The 18,918-nt window shown below is 34.1% G+C and overlaps 1 protein-coding gene across 12 annotated transcripts; it reads left to right on the plus strand.

Moving 5' to 3' along the window:
* The first annotated feature begins 2,222 nt into the window (after positions 1-2,222).
* Positions 2,223-18,693, plus strand: LOC131160208 (aldehyde dehydrogenase family 3 member H1-like). Of its 12 annotated transcripts, none has more exons than XM_058115616.1 (13): positions 2,296-2,379; positions 2,505-2,580; positions 3,696-3,809; positions 3,910-4,153; positions 8,253-8,321; positions 8,432-8,528; positions 14,558-14,764; positions 15,603-15,718; positions 15,846-15,950; positions 16,026-16,198; positions 16,292-16,382; positions 17,267-17,416; positions 18,324-18,693. In XM_058115616.1, the coding sequence occupies exons 2-13, from the start codon at positions 2,537-2,539 to the stop codon at positions 18,561-18,563; spliced, it is 1,650 nt and encodes a 549-aa protein (XP_057971599.1). In that variant the 5' UTR covers positions 2,296-2,379; positions 2,505-2,536; the 3' UTR covers positions 18,564-18,693. The 12 variants fall into 12 exon arrangements, with proteins under 12 accessions (XP_057971604.1, XP_057971608.1, XP_057971605.1 ...); XM_058115617.1 differs by having other exon boundaries at positions 2,339-2,379; positions 2,536-2,580; XM_058115621.1 differs by lacking the exon at positions 3,696-3,809 and having other exon boundaries at positions 2,223-2,379.
* Positions 18,694-18,918: the final 225 nt, after the last annotated feature.

An 18,918-nucleotide genomic window follows, 5' to 3' on the forward strand; every position in this document is an offset into this window, starting at 1 on the left:
ATTTATAATCAATAATTTCTTTTATGTAAATATTTTTTAAAAAATTATATATTTAAAATTTAAAAATTTAAATTTAAGTTTAAATTTAAATTTAAGTTTAAATTTAAATTTAACTTTAAATTATATTTATAAGGGAAAGTTATGATTAAATTTATTAAAAGGGAATGTGTTTACACGTGTCACAATGCGGATGGATTTCAGGCGCAAATCTCGCAGCTTGGTCTTGCGAGATTTGCGCCGCCCATCACATTCCAGTTGGTTGTCCTCATTAAATCTCGCAACTTCGAGCTACGAGATTTGGTCTAGCGTCACCACACGTCACCTGCCCGCTGTTTCTCTCGTTGTCACGTGTCGAACGCTGAGCGGCTCATAAGTTTAAATCTCGCAGCATGAAGCTGCAAGATTACGTGAGTATTATTTTCGGAAAATTTTTCCCAATCAGAGTATTATTTTGTATTTTATTTATATTTAATAATAAAACGGGAAAAAACTCGAAGAAGAGGACTCTGATACTAGTTTGAAGGGGATTTAAAGCTTCACCCAAAATAAACACACACAAAGAGACTAATTTTTTAACGTGGTTTGGCCAATATTGTCTACATTCACGATTGCAATGGAACAATCTACTAACCAATTGAGAACAACAATTATAAGAAGTAATTTCTCTCACTAAAGGGGAAGAAACAGATGAAACTAATTTTTCTCTGTCTTTCTCTCTAGGTGGATATCTCACTAGTTAATTCTTGTTGATCCAACCAACGCATTTCCAATAAATGCAGTCTCAAATTTATAGGGCAAGTGAAGAAGACAATTTTCTTCTCTCGTCAATAAATACATCCACCTAATTTTGAAATTATACAACCACCTAATCTTGAAATTTCTACGGATCAACAATGATTGTAGCAGTCAAATCTGGTATACTTCTAAATTGGCAGTGGGATATGGAATACCTAATAAACACCACAAAAGATACTTATTACGCTCATTAGTATTACACATTTTTCTCCAAACTCAAATAACAATGCTACACAACTCTTCACCTGTCCCTATCCACAACTTAATTTCATATGTTATCTCGTAGTCTGACAACATGTTTATTCCTTCTTTTTTTTTTTTATCATAAGGGTAAATGTATTGATCAAAATGAGTATTTACATGGAATTGTGGGTATACCCAGGTATAGGGGAGGAAATAATAAGCCCTATCAAAATTGCAAGCAATAAGTCAACACTCAAGAACACAAGAGTACCTGAGCAATCAAGGGGCCTTTTGGCCAATTACACTCAAGAACACAAGAGTATTTGAGCAATCAAGGGGCCTTTTGGCCAATTACAACAATCCAAAACTCATACAACAAGATCTAAAATGAAATTATACTCCTCCAATTGTGTGCAGCCCAAATCTGTCAGAGACCACTCTGTATATATGTTTCTGGATGGTCACAATCAGCTCCTTTGGGGATATGGATTTTCCTTCAAATCTTTTCCTATTCCTAGCATTCCATAAGAGATAAACAGTAGAGGTCAGGCCAACTCTCTTGCCTACCGAATGTATCCCAGTGCCCTTTACCTCCTTTCGTAGCCATTTTACTGCAGCTCTTAGTGTTGTCATAGCCTTGTTGAGCCCCACCCAACCTCTAATTGTGTTCCAAACCTGAGAGGAGAAACTGCAATTAAAAAATATATGATCAATGGATTCATGTTTCTGGCAGCAAAAGGAACAATACAAGTTTCCTTTAAAACCAATGAGTCTATCACAAGTAGGTAGTTTCCTTTTAATTTTCGGTCAAAGAGTGAAAGCATGTTTAGGGGTACTTCCACTCTTCCATATCTCCTTGGACCAAGGAACCGTAGTTCCTTTAGCTCTCCAGAAGTTATAACAAATGGAAGAGCTAGTGTGATCAATGTCCCATTCCTCAAAAAGCCGAAACATGTCTATTCTTACTATTCATATGGCATGTTTTTTTCTATATGACATGTGTCAAGACTTAACAAGTTTAATTACCCATCACAATTTTTCATATTTAACATCTTACTGTGTCAATATGCCTATAATGTCTTACAACTTTCACATTTTACTTTTGTCCCATCAATTATGTGGACAAATTTGTCCATCATAAATATTTTTAATAGACATTTCAATTAATGATTTAAAAAATTAAAAAAAATAAGAATAATTCTGAGAACCCATATATGCCATCTAAGAAAATCATTAATTCACGTGTGGGGAAAAGAGTGGAAGATAGGCACAAAATTTCTCATCCACTATTCTGCTGCCAAGTGCACAAGAAACATTTTCCAGAATAAAACAAAGAGAATCCCAATGCATTCCTGGAACCTTGGAGAAGACAAATTCAATTGGGTCAAACAATTTTCCGCGGTGGGTACAAATGAAAACCCTTATCTCTTCTTTAATGGCAGAAAAGAGGGATTCCCATCTTTTCTTTTGATTCTTCAGTCTGGTAAATTTACGTATACTGCTATTATTTATGCAACTGAGTTCAGCCATAATCGCTCCTTCTCACCTTCCCACCAGCATGACATGTCTCCCTATTCAGCCTTTTCCACGTGCTTCTTCCAGGTGCTTCTTTTCTTCTTCCTGTTTAATTCATTGCTCATGAAAAACAAATTCTTTGTTCTTGCTACGTTTTGTTTTCTCAAAAGCTTTTATCTAGGTATTGTTTCTGACTCTGAGATATTGTTTTCTGGAATTTTTATGATGGGCACCCTTTGTTTTGGCCTTTTGGTTTTTGGATTTTGAAATTGTTTGCAATGATCAATGTTGTTTCGAAATGAGGGGTATGTTGATTTTGGCCGTGAAACAAAAAAAAATTTAAACTGTTTTTTTATTGCTCAGTTTAGAATGTTTATGATTATTATTGTGTGTCTTTATGCATTCACATATACATATTTTAATTGCACTTTACTGTTGTTTGTGGCTTGGACGGTTTGGAATTGAAATAGATCCCCATGTTCTACAATCTAATAGGCTTTCCAGTTTCCAGGGCAGGCAATGGTCATGTATATATACAAATATATAAAATGAAGTATTAATAAATTTGAGTGACTTAATTGTCTCTAGTGCAATTGCTAGCTGTATGTGATCGATTAAATTTGGCAGAAAAGATAAGAATTTGTTTATTACACTTAAAAAAGTTGAAGATAGATAAAAATTTCACTGGCATAGGCCGGTATTCACCAATTCACCGGTATGACGAATTATTCATTTAATAAATTAAATCCCCCAAATTTTTAATCACTAAAATACTCAAAATATAATGTCCTCTACTTGCTTACTATCCCATTTTGAGTAGGCGATAAAGCTTATAACATTTCCTGCACAATTAAAGGGATGACCAATCCAAACAATAGTTCAAACATGCATGGTCTGATAGTACCTTTGTAATTTCTAAATAAAAAGCCAAACTGGCAGTGATCATAATAATTAGACATTTGTTGAGAAATATAGACCATTGGGTAAATCAAAGCATCTTCAAATTCCCCTTGTATTGTTTCCTGAATTTTTGTGATGGTGAACCCCCCCCCCCCTCCCCCCCCCCCCCTCCCCTTCCAACTCCAATAATTGGTTTCCATTTAGGAATGTTTGCTTTTGTTCTTTTGAAATCTAAACCAAACATGAAAAAGTATTTACGCAAGCACCATTGCTTGTGCCTTTTTTTTTTTTGAAAGTGTCAGCTTTGGCGTTACAAGAGTCTTCGCAAGCTGTTTTACTAGAAGAAGTTCCCATTGCTTTTCAATACACACACACCTCTTGTTTCCTTGCTCTCGCCGCCTCTTATCTTCTCTTTTGTAAATCCTCTCTCTCTCTCTCTCTCTCTCTAGTTTTCCATTTCAAATAATTCAATTTAAATTGCCTCTCTTTCTCTGTTTAATTCTATCCTTTTTCAAGTTGCCGTGCAATTGTGTCATCAATGGAGGAGCAAGAAAAGGGAATATTGTTTGATGAACAGCAAGCTGCTCTGCTGGTTAGGGAGCTTAAGGAGAGCTTTAATTCAGGCAAGACGAAGAGCTACAAATGGAGAATATCACAATTGAAGAGTATAGCCAAGATGGTTGATGAACAAGAGAGCCAAATCCTTGATGCTCTTCATCAGGACCTGTCCAAGCCCCAATTTGAAGCTTTTATCTCCGAGGTTCCAATCCCTTCTCATTAATTATACTAGCATATTCATTTGTGCAATGTGCGAGTATTTATATATTTAATTACTTTGGCAGTTAAGAAAATGTTAGGAAAGGTTAAAATGTATTTTGCATTTTCTTAAACCCGAGCCTCTTTTTTATTGCTTAATTTTATTTCAATCGCATTGCTTTTCACTTTTTCTTTTTCTTATTTTCTTAATTGTGTTTTTATATCAATTCAGTTTGAAAACCAAGAAATGTAGGAAAAGGAAGAGAAAGCCTGAACTTCTTTGTTTTGCTGAAAAAATTTATGAACTAAATTGAAATTAAGTAGGATTATAAACATTCAGTTCTGTTCATTGGGACCCTACTAAGGAAAAAATTACCAATTTGATCTTTTCTCTGTGATCTCATCAGGTGTTAACTTTGATCCTTTATTTGTTGAAATACAAAAAATATTAAATTCCTTTGCTCCTTAATTTTTTAATTGAAAAAAAAGTAAAGGAACAAATAGCAAACATAAAGATTTTACAGTGTTTTAGCTAATCATAATACCTACATCTGCTTTCAAGTTCTTTCCTTGCGTATTTTATTCTATCCCCATGTTTGGGAGCTTAGAGTTCAAATATTGGATTTGGATTAGTGTGGATTTAGGTATAATGCAATACAAAATTAAATGGGTTTCATCCAAATGCATTCAAATTAAATTTCAATTCCTGGAATTCATGCTTCCATATGCAGTGTAAATCATCCTCACAGGCGAAGAGTAAGCTTTTCTAAAATTGCTGTAAGGTTTCTCACCCTTTCTTCATGGATTCCTACTATCCTTAAACAGCTGAAGTGCTCCCTGACTTCCAGACAGTCTCTCAGACTAATTATAACAGCAAAATTAGAATGAAAATAATCACTAAATGGTGTACAAAATCACTTTCTGTGGTCGCAACAATCCTCACAATAATAAGCTCCTCATAATCAGCTCTCTCTCACTCAGTAATCAACATAGAGAAATATATGAGATGATCAAGACATGTAGTACTCATTCAACGAGCTATTTGTCTTTATATCTTCAATTTGCAGTATCGATTCTAGCATTTAAGAATCAGCCTTAGGCCATGGGGTTCACTTCCTCTTCCATTGTGGAGACAAGGGTTCTATCCAGTGGGGTTCATGTTGAGAGGCATTTATGCCTTCTTTTCCTTGGCCTTGTGCTTCTATGTTTACCGTTGTGGTGGTGGTTGGTGGCTGGTGGGCTATTATGCTCCTCCATTCTTAGCATGTGGGCCTAGTGATTGTTGTACATAATAGTTGCAGGAGCATTTTGAAGAGAAGCGGTGCTGAGTAGACTCCCATGGTTTTATGCCCTTTCCCATGGTTGAGTAATGACTCCTAGTTGGTTGTATGACAAGTAATGACTTCTGTTTAAGGGGTAATGGTTGGAAATCACAAGTAAGGGGGAGATTGTTGAGAATTCTACTTGGGAGTTTTGTCCCACATTGGAAAACCTACGTAGACGATGGGTGCTTAGATACATGGTTGGGACCAAGACCATAAATGCTTAAGCTTTTGGTCAAGTTGGTGCTCACCCATGTATATGTGAAGACTCCTTTGGTGCTTAGAATAATTTCAATAATGCTGGTCAAATCCCTAGCAATGAACTCCTTAGAAAATAAGGAAGCCTTCAAATCCACTATAATGATGGAGTCTCTCTAGTAAATAAGGGTTTCCTATAGAGTACTTGCACAATGAAGGCAAAGCACACAACAAGAAGGGCGTGGTCTTTATATTCAATTTTAATATCTGTATCCCCAAATCCATGATAATTGAATTCATCAAAATTATTCTTTAGGGTGCCTCCAACCATATGAAACATGAACAAATTTTGCTAAAGCATAGTTTGTTGCTAAGAGATTATCGTGCACAGAGACGTCAACTTGAGCCATAATCTTGTAGTTGTCTTTTTATAAAGAAATTTTGTAAAACATTGGTGGGCAAGTTAACTTCATTAGTTTAAAGTTCTAGTCTTTATATCTATAAAGACTTATTTTAGATTGTTGGTGTACTATGTAATAGCTTAAGCTTTTAGGTAAAGTGGTGACTAGACATGGTATCAAAGCGTATTTGTTTCACATTATTTAACATGGTATCAGAGCATGTTTGTTGCCTATGTTTTTCATCTATTTTAAAATTTGTCTTTGTCCCCATAATTTTTGTTATTCAATTGTTTGTTTAGCTTGCTCTCGGAAATCGGATGTGCAGGAGGAGAGTGTTATGGGTTGATAGACATTTTTGGTGCACAACCTTACAACTTAAGACATTAGGTACAATGATAGCTTAACAATATCTTTATGTTTGCTCATTGTTAGGCATCTTTTTTCTTCTGAGGTAATAAACAGAAAGAGAGTGTTATGGGTTGACAAACATTTTTGGTGCGCAACCATACAACTTAAGACGTTAGGTACAATGATGGCTTAACAATATCTTTATGTTTGCTCATTGTTAAAATACCAAGCATCTTTTTTTTTTTTTTCTTGAGGTAATAAATTAAACCATTCTTCCATCCTAACCTATGGTTTAGCTTTAAGGTTTAGGCTGTTCGGTGATTCTTCAGCATGGTATTAGTGACTCTCTAAACTAATGGAATAGAGTTCAAATTTTGAGTGCTTCCATTCTTAAATTAAATTTCAGCACAAGATAACATGATATGTCCGTACTTCAAACATGTTTCCGAGTGTTATTGGCTTGCTCATGAGGGGGCTTCTTAGATAAAAAATGTATATTCCTTCCATTTCAGACAGTAGAATATATTCTTGGGCCATAACTTAATAACTTTAGCTTCCAAGTGTAGTGGTTCAGTGCTTCCCATACAAAGCTCTTTGGAATCGTTCAGAGTGTGCATTTTAACTGATCACAAATGAAACTTGACGTTGGACCAAAATTATCGATCATGGACTTAATATACATCTAAATCTCCAAAAAAACAGTCCTAACTTCAATACAAGTTTATCAAAATAAATTCTTGAGTGATAGGACTAGAATCACTGCAGAACTCATAGATTGTATGACAGAACATGGAGATAAAGTGAAAAGGAGAAGAAAAAAGAAAGAGTATAGATTTTCATGGTTTAGTAATTGATACCTATATTCATAGGTGTGTGGGAAGTACAAATCCATTGACAATGCTAATAAAGAGTGCAAAGGATTGAGAATTCACAAAAAATCTAACAACAACAGTTCACCCAAAAATTCTCTGAATGAGTTTTTTCTCTTAGTCTTGGATATATATCATCTTGTATGAACTGTATGTTACATTGGGAATGGAACCCATGTAAAATAAAAAAAAACTTGTACACTATAATTCTATAAAAAAGTAGTAAAAAAAAATGTCAATTGATGCTACCTAAGTGGGCAATCTTAGTTGACTTTCAGAGTAGGTGAAAATTCTCAAAACCATCCTGTTGACCTAAACTTCTGGCAGCATATTGGTGTTGGCTGGTTAACCCTGCAATGGGGTTAGTCAATTACCTTAGAACCTTGATGGCAAAAAGATCCTTGTTAGCTTCCCTAATTTTTTGACTAAAATGAAAACAGATGGTTAAAAATTTAATAAAATTAGATGTGGATGGTTAAGATTTTGAGTTATTTTTCTGCTTATTATTGTGTAGTTACATATAAACTACTAAGAAAATTTTTTTTTTTTGGGTGCTCTCATATACTGGCCATGAAGTTACTTGCCAAACGTAATCTAAAAATATAATGATGTTATTGTTATATACACGACATGTACAAGGATTCGTAATGATTTTTGACAACCTCTTAATGATTTTTTTGTATAATAGAAATATAGATAATAGACTCCAAAATATTTTCCTCAAACTATGCACAACTTGGATTTAGAATCTTTTGGTGATTCAGAGAATCTAAAACATAGTTATTGTACTTGAATCTTTGAAGAAGTGACAAAATTTGGAAACAGCGTGTTCTTTTAATTGATCTGACAATTTTCTGGAAAATCTACAAGCATATATCCACACATACGTATGTACGTATGTATGTTTTAGCTTTAATATTTATAGATATATTCTGATATTTATTTCTAAATTGTTTATTATTCAGATTTCAATGATAAAGTCCTCTTGTAAATTGGCGCTTAAAGAATTAAATCATTGGATGATGCCAGAGAAGGTAATATTCTTAATTTGTCAAGGCAATCCTTGTCAAGAAAGACTGTTTGGTTTACTTGATTTAATGGGATGATATCATCTGTAATGCAAAGTTCTTGAATTTTTTTTCAGGCCAAGACTTCAATAGCAACGCATCCATCATCTGCAGAAGTTGTATCTGAACCTCTAGGGGTTGTATTGATCATTTCAACGTGGAACTATCCTTTTTGTATGTGAGAAACATATGAATCTAGCCTAATGTAAAAGGATATTTATTTCTAGATAAGCATTCATGAACTCTACTATTTTGCTTGTTGGATTTGGTGGTTGCACACACAGACATATTTCTTTATATTGTTACCATAACATCAATATTCACTGTCTCATTGGTTATTTGCCCTGTTGTTCTAATTTACTTGCTTCTCATATCTCAATTATATATTGGTTTTGAAATCAAAATCAGCATCATCACACATGACTTACAATAGTCATTGAATCTAAATGTTTTGATAGATGTCCGATATATTATAATTGTGCTTAAATTTAACCACTATTATCACTAATAGCATTTGACCACTTATCTAGTTTTTGTGATGTTATATTGTTTCATTGTTAGGCTATTACTATTATAATCTCTTACATAACCTCTCAATCATAGTTTGAAAGAAATTCAGCACAGTGAAATTCATGGAAGAATTAGGCCCTTTCCGTTTCTACTAGTATATATTTGATTTGATCCTTCCTTCTCAAGTCCCTTCCTTCTCAAATGAGAGATCATTGTAACCCAGAGCGAAAATACGCAACCTAAATATTTGGAAATTATCATAGGAATATTCTTATACTTAGCTTTTTGCTGGCAACCATGGATGAGATTAAACAATGTGTACTGTGAAAACATTAGGCAATTGCAAAGATGATAATGAACAATTTAGAATCAAAATATTATAATAGTGCCAAAATATACCAATTTGCCTTTGACAAGACTAGAGAACTACTCTATAATAATGTAAAATTTTTTTTGGGCCATAATACCCTTAATCCTATGTTTGGAGAGGCTTGGATTTGAAGTTGTATTGGATTTGGATAAGATATAATATAAAATTGTATTGAAATTTATTCAAATCCGCCCAAATCCAAATTCAAGGTCCGAAATTCTTGCTCCCAAACACAGCTTAAGTTTATTCTAGATGATGTGATTTTTTCACAAGTTTTTCTCTAAAGTAGATTTAGTCCTCTTTTTTTTTTTTTTTTTTTCAAATATCTAATTAAGATCAAGCCTAGGATCTACCACAGAAGCACAATAAGTAGAAATTGAAGAATCTATAAGCGAGGAGGTGGATCTACCACAACCACCATCAAAATAGTACATACCATCTTTCTCAAGCCCTCTACTGATCCTGTTTTTTGTTTGGAAATTTAGGCACGTATAATACTCAAGGTCTTAAATTTCAATTTCGACTCAAATTTTGAAGCTCTAAAAGTACGAAAATTTCGATTTTGATTTGAAAAAATAATGGAAACCAGTAGGAAAACATGGAATTCTTATATGAAGCTTTAGAAATGATTAATAAACATAATAATGTAAGTTTTAGGACTAATATATTACCAGAAAATACATCTATGCTGTGTATAAGGTGGAGAAGTTGTAATATAATATGTGCGTCAAACATATTTGTAAAATAATGTACATTAAACGTATTTAGTGAATCAGTTAATACAAATGAAATTCATAAATCATTTAAATATTATTTACTATACAAATAGTGGTAATTTAGAAATGAATGATTAAATAAAATGTTGTTGTAAGTTTATTTTTTCATATAATTTCAAAGGCACTTGTTATAATCATTTGTTTCGTCAAAATAAATTAAAAGATAAATTTCATTTTACTCCTAAATCCCTCATTTGAATTTTGAGGAAATTTTATTACATAGTTCAAATTTCGACAAGTTTCGCTAAAATTTCAAGATTTCGATAAATTTCGGATGATTTGTTGAGATTTTGACGGGAATTATGTAAGACGGAAATCAACGGCCATTTCAATTTCGAGGGTGATAGAAATCGACAGCCATTTTGATTTCGAGGGTGACGGAAATTAGAAATTTCGACAATTTCGTGGAAATTTAACACCATGATAATACATATGAAGAAGGAATAGAAGGAGACAAAAGGCTATTGGGATTGCTAGAAATCATGTAACCAAACCATTAGCAAGAGTAACCTTAGGTTGTAAAGTTGGGACTCCAAAGGAATAAATTGGACTACCTATTGCACATGACCAGGGGACTGGAATCAATAACAGAGGTACTACTTGTCATATGGAAGGAGGCACTAGAATCAAAAACCCAGGGAAAGGAGGATGAAGACTGAAGAGGCAACAAGCCCAAATGCACTTGAATGGGCCACAGTTGCACTAGATGCAGAAGACTAAGTTTAGAGTTATTTAACCATGCAGACAAGATTGTCATACTCCTCTTAAGACACGATAGATGATGTACTCCCTTGGAGTGGCTAGGTGCATTTGAAGTGTCAACTATAGAATCACTTCGGCAAAGGACTTCTTGGCCCCAGTTGGTTTCCCACAAAGAACCCAAAACAATTAACAGAATAACAGTAGGATTTTTCCTTGTCTTAATGTGTTCAAATATTAGAATTGCCATGCTGAACTACTTTTCCTGATACACTTCACCAAAGTTGCCATCCAAACCTCAATCTCATTCTCCAACACTTCCTTTACCACAGTTAGAGATTGTGCTAACCATGAATGAACTATCATAGGAAGAAGCTTGAGAAGAGGACTAGCATATGCTTCATTAGTGGATGGTATGGTTCATAGGCAAGAACGTACCAGTTGAAGCCCACAACTCAACTCAGACAAAAATGTGGCAGCCTTGAACCCTGTTCATTGCCTCTTTAATCATCTCAATGTTGGAACTAACTGATCAGCAAACGAATTCCTCGTACATGCATACCCTTGAGAGTGCTATTATACTCATTCCTTCTTGAGCCAATTGGAGAAACTTCTCATACAGGTCAAAAACACGGGTTTAATGTTTATCTTGTGAGAAGTTTTCATGAAGATCATCTCATACACTTCGGCTGTTCTATGAAACATCACATTCACATCAATTCATGGCTCTATACTATTCCATGATCGCACAGGAAGCATGATATTGTCTTTCATCCAATCTCCATAATGGCAGATACTTGGAATTCCCTTTTATGTTAACACACACTCGCCCTGCCTGAGACCACAACAAGCTGTTGGAAGATTCAACCAGTTTGATGGCTGTGATTTGCATGTTTACAGCATCAGCAGAAGCTTTCTTTATGGAGGCCATCTGAACAGCTCCCAATATACTACAATCATCCCAAATCAGTGCTAGGAATGAACAAAAAAATGTGGAATTTGGCAGCAGCACACACTATCATAAAACAGCACTCCAGAATTTCAATTGGCAGGCTACATAATTGAAGTTACAGTATTGTAAGAGGAACCACAAACATATATAGTGTCTCACCAATCCTTCCAAAGTTGGCTTTGCCCACATAGAATAGAGCAGAAGACTAATAACTGCAGGTCCGCAGGCTTAAACAGCAGTGTGCTCAATAGATAATCTAGAAGCAGATAGAAGCATAGGCAAGCATAACCAGGAGACCGCATAAACTCACAACATCGTAATAGTATCATCAATCAGCAACCTATTAGAGGAATAGTCAGAACAGCAACTGCAGTTTGCAAGAAATAGTATGTGACTGTCTTTACATCAGCAAACTGCCAGGAACCTGCACAACACCCACAATAGTTGCTCATGGCTGATAATAGAAGGATAGAAAACTTCAAACAACTCTCAAAAAAGAAAAAAAATATGTCTCTATTTTAAGACTTAAGAAGGGAGAGAAAGAAAGAGAGGAAGAGAAGTGGCTGCAACTAATTCAGATTAAACAGGTTAGAGAAATTCTGTGCTGTGATACCATGTTGTGAATCTGGATAAATTGAAGTTCTAAAGAAGAATATATAGCACTTGAGGTTAGAGAGAGAGAAGAGGAGAGAAGAAGAGATTAGATGAAGAAGCCCCAGTTAGCAGTACCCTGGAGGTTACTTACAGCTCCGAGTCTTTCCTTTTTTTACGTTAATAATAAAAGGGGATGAAGGAAAAAAATATCCCCTCTCAAAATACCTAATTACTAAAATAATATATCCCCTTCAGATGAAGTAACTTGAATAAACATGGAATTAAAACTTAAAAAACTCTTTATCACATTCCAAACGTTTAGATAGTTTGATTCCCTACACTAAAAAAAAATTGGCATGGAAAACTTTCACAAGGGTTAAAATGATTGATTTTTAAGTTATTCATAAATTAAAATTAATTATTGAAGGGTTGGGGGGGTTTCCTATTTTTGAGAACGATGGTTTGGAATCGGGATAATAAAATGTAGTGCAATGATGGTATTTTACCTACACCAGTGGATGTGATTTTTAGGAAGGACTTAGAAGCCCAAGATATAATAGATAAATTGGATTTAGAAATGTGTGGTGCTGTTGGAATTGAAGTGCGCTTTGATGGGGGTAAGTACCAGGCAAAGAAGGGTCAGAGCGAGCTTGCAAATTTAAAGTGTTTGGTGAATTATGATGGAAAGGGATTGAAAAGGGGTCTTCTTGGATAGTAGTACTTTTCAGTTATTTTTTTAAAAAAATTATTTGTTATTTTTTTTTTAAATTTTCATCTTTATTATTATTATTTTTTGTTTTGTCTGTGTTTTTTTTTATTTTTTCAGGTGGACCTATTGTCCCCTTAGGTTGTAACTTCTCTTTCTCAATCTAATCTACCTTCTTTTATTATCAAAAAAAATATTTTTTATTGAATTTCATTTGATGCACAGTCAACTTACAATAAAATTGCTTGAATCCTGAACATATTCTTCTAATGTTATATATGTTCTTTAGGAAATTTAATAATTATAAAATCACCATTAATCAATTTATTTTTTTCCTGTTAAAGTGTCAATTTAATTCTCCTTACTAAAAGGATTTTGTACGCTGAGTTAGTCATTTATATTATTTTAATTTGGAAGTGTTGGCTTTATGATCCAATACCCTTTCCAAATCCTATTCTACTGTGGAAATTCAAACTTCTATCTCTAAATTTAACTAAAAGGATTTTGCACATTGAGTCAGTTATTCATTTTCTTTTAATTTGGAAGTGTTGGCTTTACTATCCAATATGCTTTCCAAATCCTATTCTACTGTGGAAATTCAAACTTCTATCTCTAAATTGAGATGATAACTAATAGCTCAAAGCCCCAAAATCTATCTATTTAATATTCGTTTATTCAATTTTTCTTAATATTTACTTACCTTCCGTTTGGGAGCTTGGAATTTGGACTTTGGATATAGATTTTTGGGGACTTGGATGAAATTCAATAAAATTTTATATTACATCCACACAAATCCAAATCCGCACAAATCCAAATCCAAGACCTAAAATCCAAGCTCCCCAAAACCCAGGGTTAATGTATTTCACTTATTGTTAATTTTTCAAACATCAAAACTCTGATCACGTGATGGTGAACTATGGTAATGTTGTAGTACTGATGGTGTCTGTATGGGTCATCTGAGTTCGGATAGAAAGTGAGTAGTTTGATTATTCTGATGTTAATTGATGGGCTTCAAGTTCCATTAAAACTCCATCTTTTAAAAAAAAAATTTATTTATGGATGTCTTTCACTAAAATAATGGCTTGAGTTACATTTATGTTCTTACTTATGTTATTAAGTGTCAATCTTGGCCTCTTAATTGTTTATTGATTTCTTATTTCAAATATTATATATGCAAAACATATACAAGCTTAGTATCCCTTAAAAAATTATGGTACGAATGCTGCACAATAATGGGCTGCATTTTATTTTGTGACTCAACATCTTGTTATTATATTTCAAGTAAAAAATTGTAACAAAATTTTAATTTGTGTTTGTCAAATAGTCAATATTTGAATCCCATGAGTAGTAGTCATAGTTTCTCACTGAATTATATTTGTGCCAAGCCATAAACCATCAGCAAATAGTGTATGTTCATGCTTTAAATTAATTGATTCAAGTTCTCATATAGATGTTATAGCTAGTGTGTTGTCAATTTTAGATCATTTTCTAAGGATTTTTCTTGAATTACATATGTTGTATCTTATCTGTTATCAAATTCATATTTCTTTTATAGCTCTTTTAAATTGAATTACATATGTTGCATCTATTTTGTAGCGTTATCTCTTGAGCCAGTTATTGGAGCTATTGCTGCCGGTAATGCTGTGGTACTAAAACCATCAGAAATTGCTCCAGTGACATCTTCATTGCTTGCGAAATTGCTAGAGGAATATCTGGACAACTCTGTTGTAAAAGTTATAGAGGGGGCTGTTGTTGAAACAGCTGCATTGTTGGAGCAGAAATGGGATAAGATATTCTACACAGGTTTTAGCTTTTGTCCCTTTAGTTATTTGTTATAATGCAATTTTTAATATAATATTGTGCTATGTTGTAGGTAGTTTTGTTATTATTGGGATGTAGTACACAGTGGAAGGTAGATTCCATTATTTTAATTATTTAATTGTGGGCACTTTTTTCAAATATCCATAGCTTCAAGGCAAATGAATCCACAAAGGATCAGTCTATAGCTATGATTATAACTTAAAAATATTTTTTAAGTACCTCTGTGCATGCATGCTTTTCTCTGTGTTCTTATTTTCATGTTAGTTCTTTAACTCAAAAGCCAAATTTTAGTAAAATTTGCAGTTCAATACCAAGTGTGAGACTTACTCGATCAACTCTACTAGTTATTAGCTCAAGTCCACCATTCTTGAACTGTGAAATTCTTAATTTAGCTGAAGCTGACCATATTACTTCTTAAATAATTTCGATCTAAAATTTAAAAAGAAACTGTTGCTAAATTTCTCTGGTTTTGCTAAAATTTCACCATATTTCATTGTATTTTTTGGTGCTGTAGACATTTGAGCATACTTCAACATATTTTTAAAAATCTCAACATTGTGTAGTTTGATTCCATGGAATATATATATTTATGAAATTGTAAGAAGGTGGGCCTTAGATCAATGGTAAGGTTGCTTCTTTGTGACCGGTTGGTCATGAGTTCAAGTTCAAGGGAACAGCCTCTCTGCATAAAAGTAGGGTGAAGGCTGCGTACACTGTGACGACCCTCCCCTATCCTTGTGAAGCGGGGAGCCTTGTGGCCTGGGGACATCCCTTTTTTATATAATTTTAATTGTAGTGTTGTTATTATTGTTTGTCATAGGGAGTGCCAGAGTTGGACGTATTGTGATGGCTGCCGCTGCAAAACACCTTACACCTGTTGTTCTTGAACTTGGGGGAAAGTGTCCAGTAGTCGTGGACTCAGATGTCGACTTACAAGTAATTTTATTCCCAAATAAACTTGATTCATGCTTCCTCCATTTTACTCTTGGCTGATAATTTGTCCATAGCATTTATCTGGTTGCTTCTTGTATTGTCCAATGGATATTTCTCACTGTGATGTTAGATCACTGTAAGGAGGATAATAGTTGGGAAGTGGGGATCCAATAATGGACAAGCTTGCATTGCTCCAGATTATATTATTACTCAGAAAGATTTTGTTCCAAAGTTGGTAAGATTGCTTCATTATAATTCACACACTGTCTTTTGGTAGGTTTCTTTTTCTTGAGGCATGTTTGTTCAATAGATAGATGCTCTAAAATATGGATTGGATGAACTCTTCGGAAAGGATCATATGGAATCGAAAGACCTGTCTCGCATTGTGAACTCATATCACTTCACCCGCTTGATAAATATCTTAGACGAGGATAAGGTCTGTGATAAGGTTGTCCTTGGAGGCCAAAGAGATGAGAACCAACTGTGAGTTTGATTGTTCTTCATTATTTTCAAATTGGTAGCTAAATGAAGACAAGTTAGATGAAGCACCATTAACTGCTTTACCATTCATTGCAGGAAGATTGCTCCGACCATCCTGTTAAATGCCCCTGATGATTCTCTTATAATGAAGGAGGAAATATTTGGGCCATTACTTCCCATTGTAACTGTGAGAACTAAGACCATCTTTAAAGTGCAATTATTTTTTCCCTAAGGGTGTGTTACAGATAATAGTTTTTATACCTTTGGCACAGTAGAAAATCAATTGACGACACAAAAATTTTTAGCACAAGCCTCCCAATTTAGTAAAGTTCATTTTTCTAAGGGCATGTGCATTTTAATTTTGCAATTGGAAGGCATTCGTATCTATTCTTATGCCTCCCTCGCAAAATCGCCTATAGATTCTTGTTAGGGATGGATCCCTTTGATCAGTTTGAATTCATTCTGGTGGCCATTGACTACTTTACGAAGTGGGACAAAGCAGCCTCTTATGCCAATGTGACTTTTCTAACACCAAATTCTAATGGCAAACCTGAAAACGGCTATCCCATTCGAGACATCTCGAATTTGAAGTTTCGTATCTTCTCTCTCCTTCACCTAGAGTGCTTTCTTGAAGGTGCTTTTGGAATTGTGTTGGTTTCTATTGTTGTATTGGAAGGCATCCATATTTATGCTTGTTCTAATTTCTTAAAAAAAAAAAAAAAAAGCTAAAAGATGGTTGTAAAGTGTTTTTGAAACCTGCTTTTACATTTTGGGAACCAAAATGATTGCTAAATATGTTTCACAAGTTTTTTAGGATTTTGAAAAATAGAAACAAAAATAGTAACAACACAAGCCAACGCATTTCAAAATGTGCTTCTTAGGTTTTTGTAATTTGTTCCTTGGAAACTCTTCTTTCCCTTCAATGGCTATGATGGCAAACTACTCACTTATAAAGAAAATGCTAGTTGTTAGAGAACAAATTTGTTTATTAGATTTTAAATACAACAAATTTGTTTGTTGAAAACTAGTCACTGGATTGAAATTTTTAGTTTCTTTTTTGTTTTGTGATAGGTTGAAAATTTAAAGGATAGCTTTGATGTGATAAACTCAAAACCGAAACCATTGGCTGCATATCTCTTTACTATTGACAAGCAGCTAAAGAAGGATTTTGTGGAAAGCATTTCTGCGGGAGGAATGCTTATTAATGATACCATTCTACATGTAATTCTCTTCACCTCAATGCTCATATTATGCAGCTGTTTTTGCCTATACCATTATATGTTGCATTTTTATTTATAAATAAGAAATTGAGCAGTTTCTTGCTTCAATATCTTGTGGCATAAATTCTAACCACTGCAAATAGGATTTGTAATATTATAACTTGTGTGATATATAATCATATGTGATTGTGCCTGTGAAAATGACATGATGTTGGTTATTTGTTCTCATATTGAGTTCCACTATAATGCATTTTTGATGGGGAGAGTCAAAATATGATAAGATCTCATCATATTCCCCCTGTATTGTGTAACACTCAGGTTCATGTTTGTATAGCTCATTTTTAAGTTTTAACGCCTGCCCTATCCCTGCATTTGAGATTTTTGGTTCATTTGATGTTATGAGCCATCTTGATCATGTGTGATACTCTTGTTGTGCATCTTGAAGGACTTTTTGTACCAATCCACTTCTTGGGAAAGGCCAAAAATGGGGGAGTGTACACCCAACAAAGTTATAAAGAAACCCACCTGATGTAGGACAGCAACAGAAATTAGATATAGAGAATAACTGTAAAATAACTTGGTCCTAGCTATCAAATAAACATCTAAAGTTCTCCATTGGTGGTTCTCCATCACCACCACAAGCTAGACATAAGGTATCATTTTCTACTTGGCCTAGCCTGTGTGGAGCTCACAACAGTCATACCGGAGCAGTTTATGATGGTTTTTCAAAATGAATGCAGCCTGTAGTTTTAACAAACCCCATTCGATTGGCATATACAGGCTTGCATATTTGCATTTTAGAGTACAATGCATGGATTTGTATTTTGTGTGAACAATTTTCTAATACTCACACATGATTATCTTTTATAACTATTAGTCTTCTAATGAATTGTTATGAAACGGTGCAGGTTACTGTTCCCACCTTACCTTTTGGAGGAGTGGGTGAGAGTGGAATGGGTTCATACCATGGTAAATTTTCTTTTGCTAGTTTTAGCCACAAAAAGGCTGTTATGTACCGTAGTTTTGATGGAGATACATCGATGAGGTACCCACCTTACACATCTCGACAGCTGAGACTGCTAAGGGCCCTTGTGAATGGCAACATATTTGACATAATTCTTGCTTTAATTGGAAGGTCTAAGGATTGAAAAGTGTAGTTAATGTGAAGAAAGTGTTGTGTTGTTTCTGCCATCTACTTGGTTTACTCGCCCTTGTACTTACTCTTACTATGATCATAGCGAGAAGGCAATAAGGCAAGAAGGCTTTGAGAAGGAAAAATTATGTGTCTTCTGCAGAGGAAAGTATCATATATATAAATATATGTATATGTATATATATTAAGTATTCTTAGGTTTTTTCAATCTCAAATCCCTCAATTCATAACATGTTATTATCATGAGTTGCTTAAGCATTGTTCAAGAATGAATTCTTGACTAATTTCTTTTAGGTAAGCTCCCTTTGAGGAGGTATGATATAATTTTCGTTCTTTGTAGTTACTATGCT

Source organism: Malania oleifera, chromosome 7, assembly GCF_029873635.1.
Source record: "Malania oleifera isolate guangnan ecotype guangnan chromosome 7, ASM2987363v1, whole genome shotgun sequence".
Classification (NCBI taxonomy): domain Eukaryota; kingdom Viridiplantae; phylum Streptophyta; class Magnoliopsida; order Santalales; family Ximeniaceae; genus Malania; species Malania oleifera.

Coding starts and splice junctions, on each gene's coding strand:
- LOC131160208 (XM_058115615.1), top strand. CDS start 2,489: ATGCAACTGAGTTCAGCCATAATCGCTCCTTCTCACCTTCCCACCAGC. Junction 3,810..3,909: donor CGCCTCTTATCTTCTCTTTT/GTAAATCCTCTC, acceptor TCCTTTTTCAAG/TTGCCGTGCAATTGTGTCAT. Junction 4,154..8,252: donor TTGAAGCTTTTATCTCCGAG/GTTCCAATCCCT, acceptor TTTATTATTCAG/ATTTCAATGATAAAGTCCTC.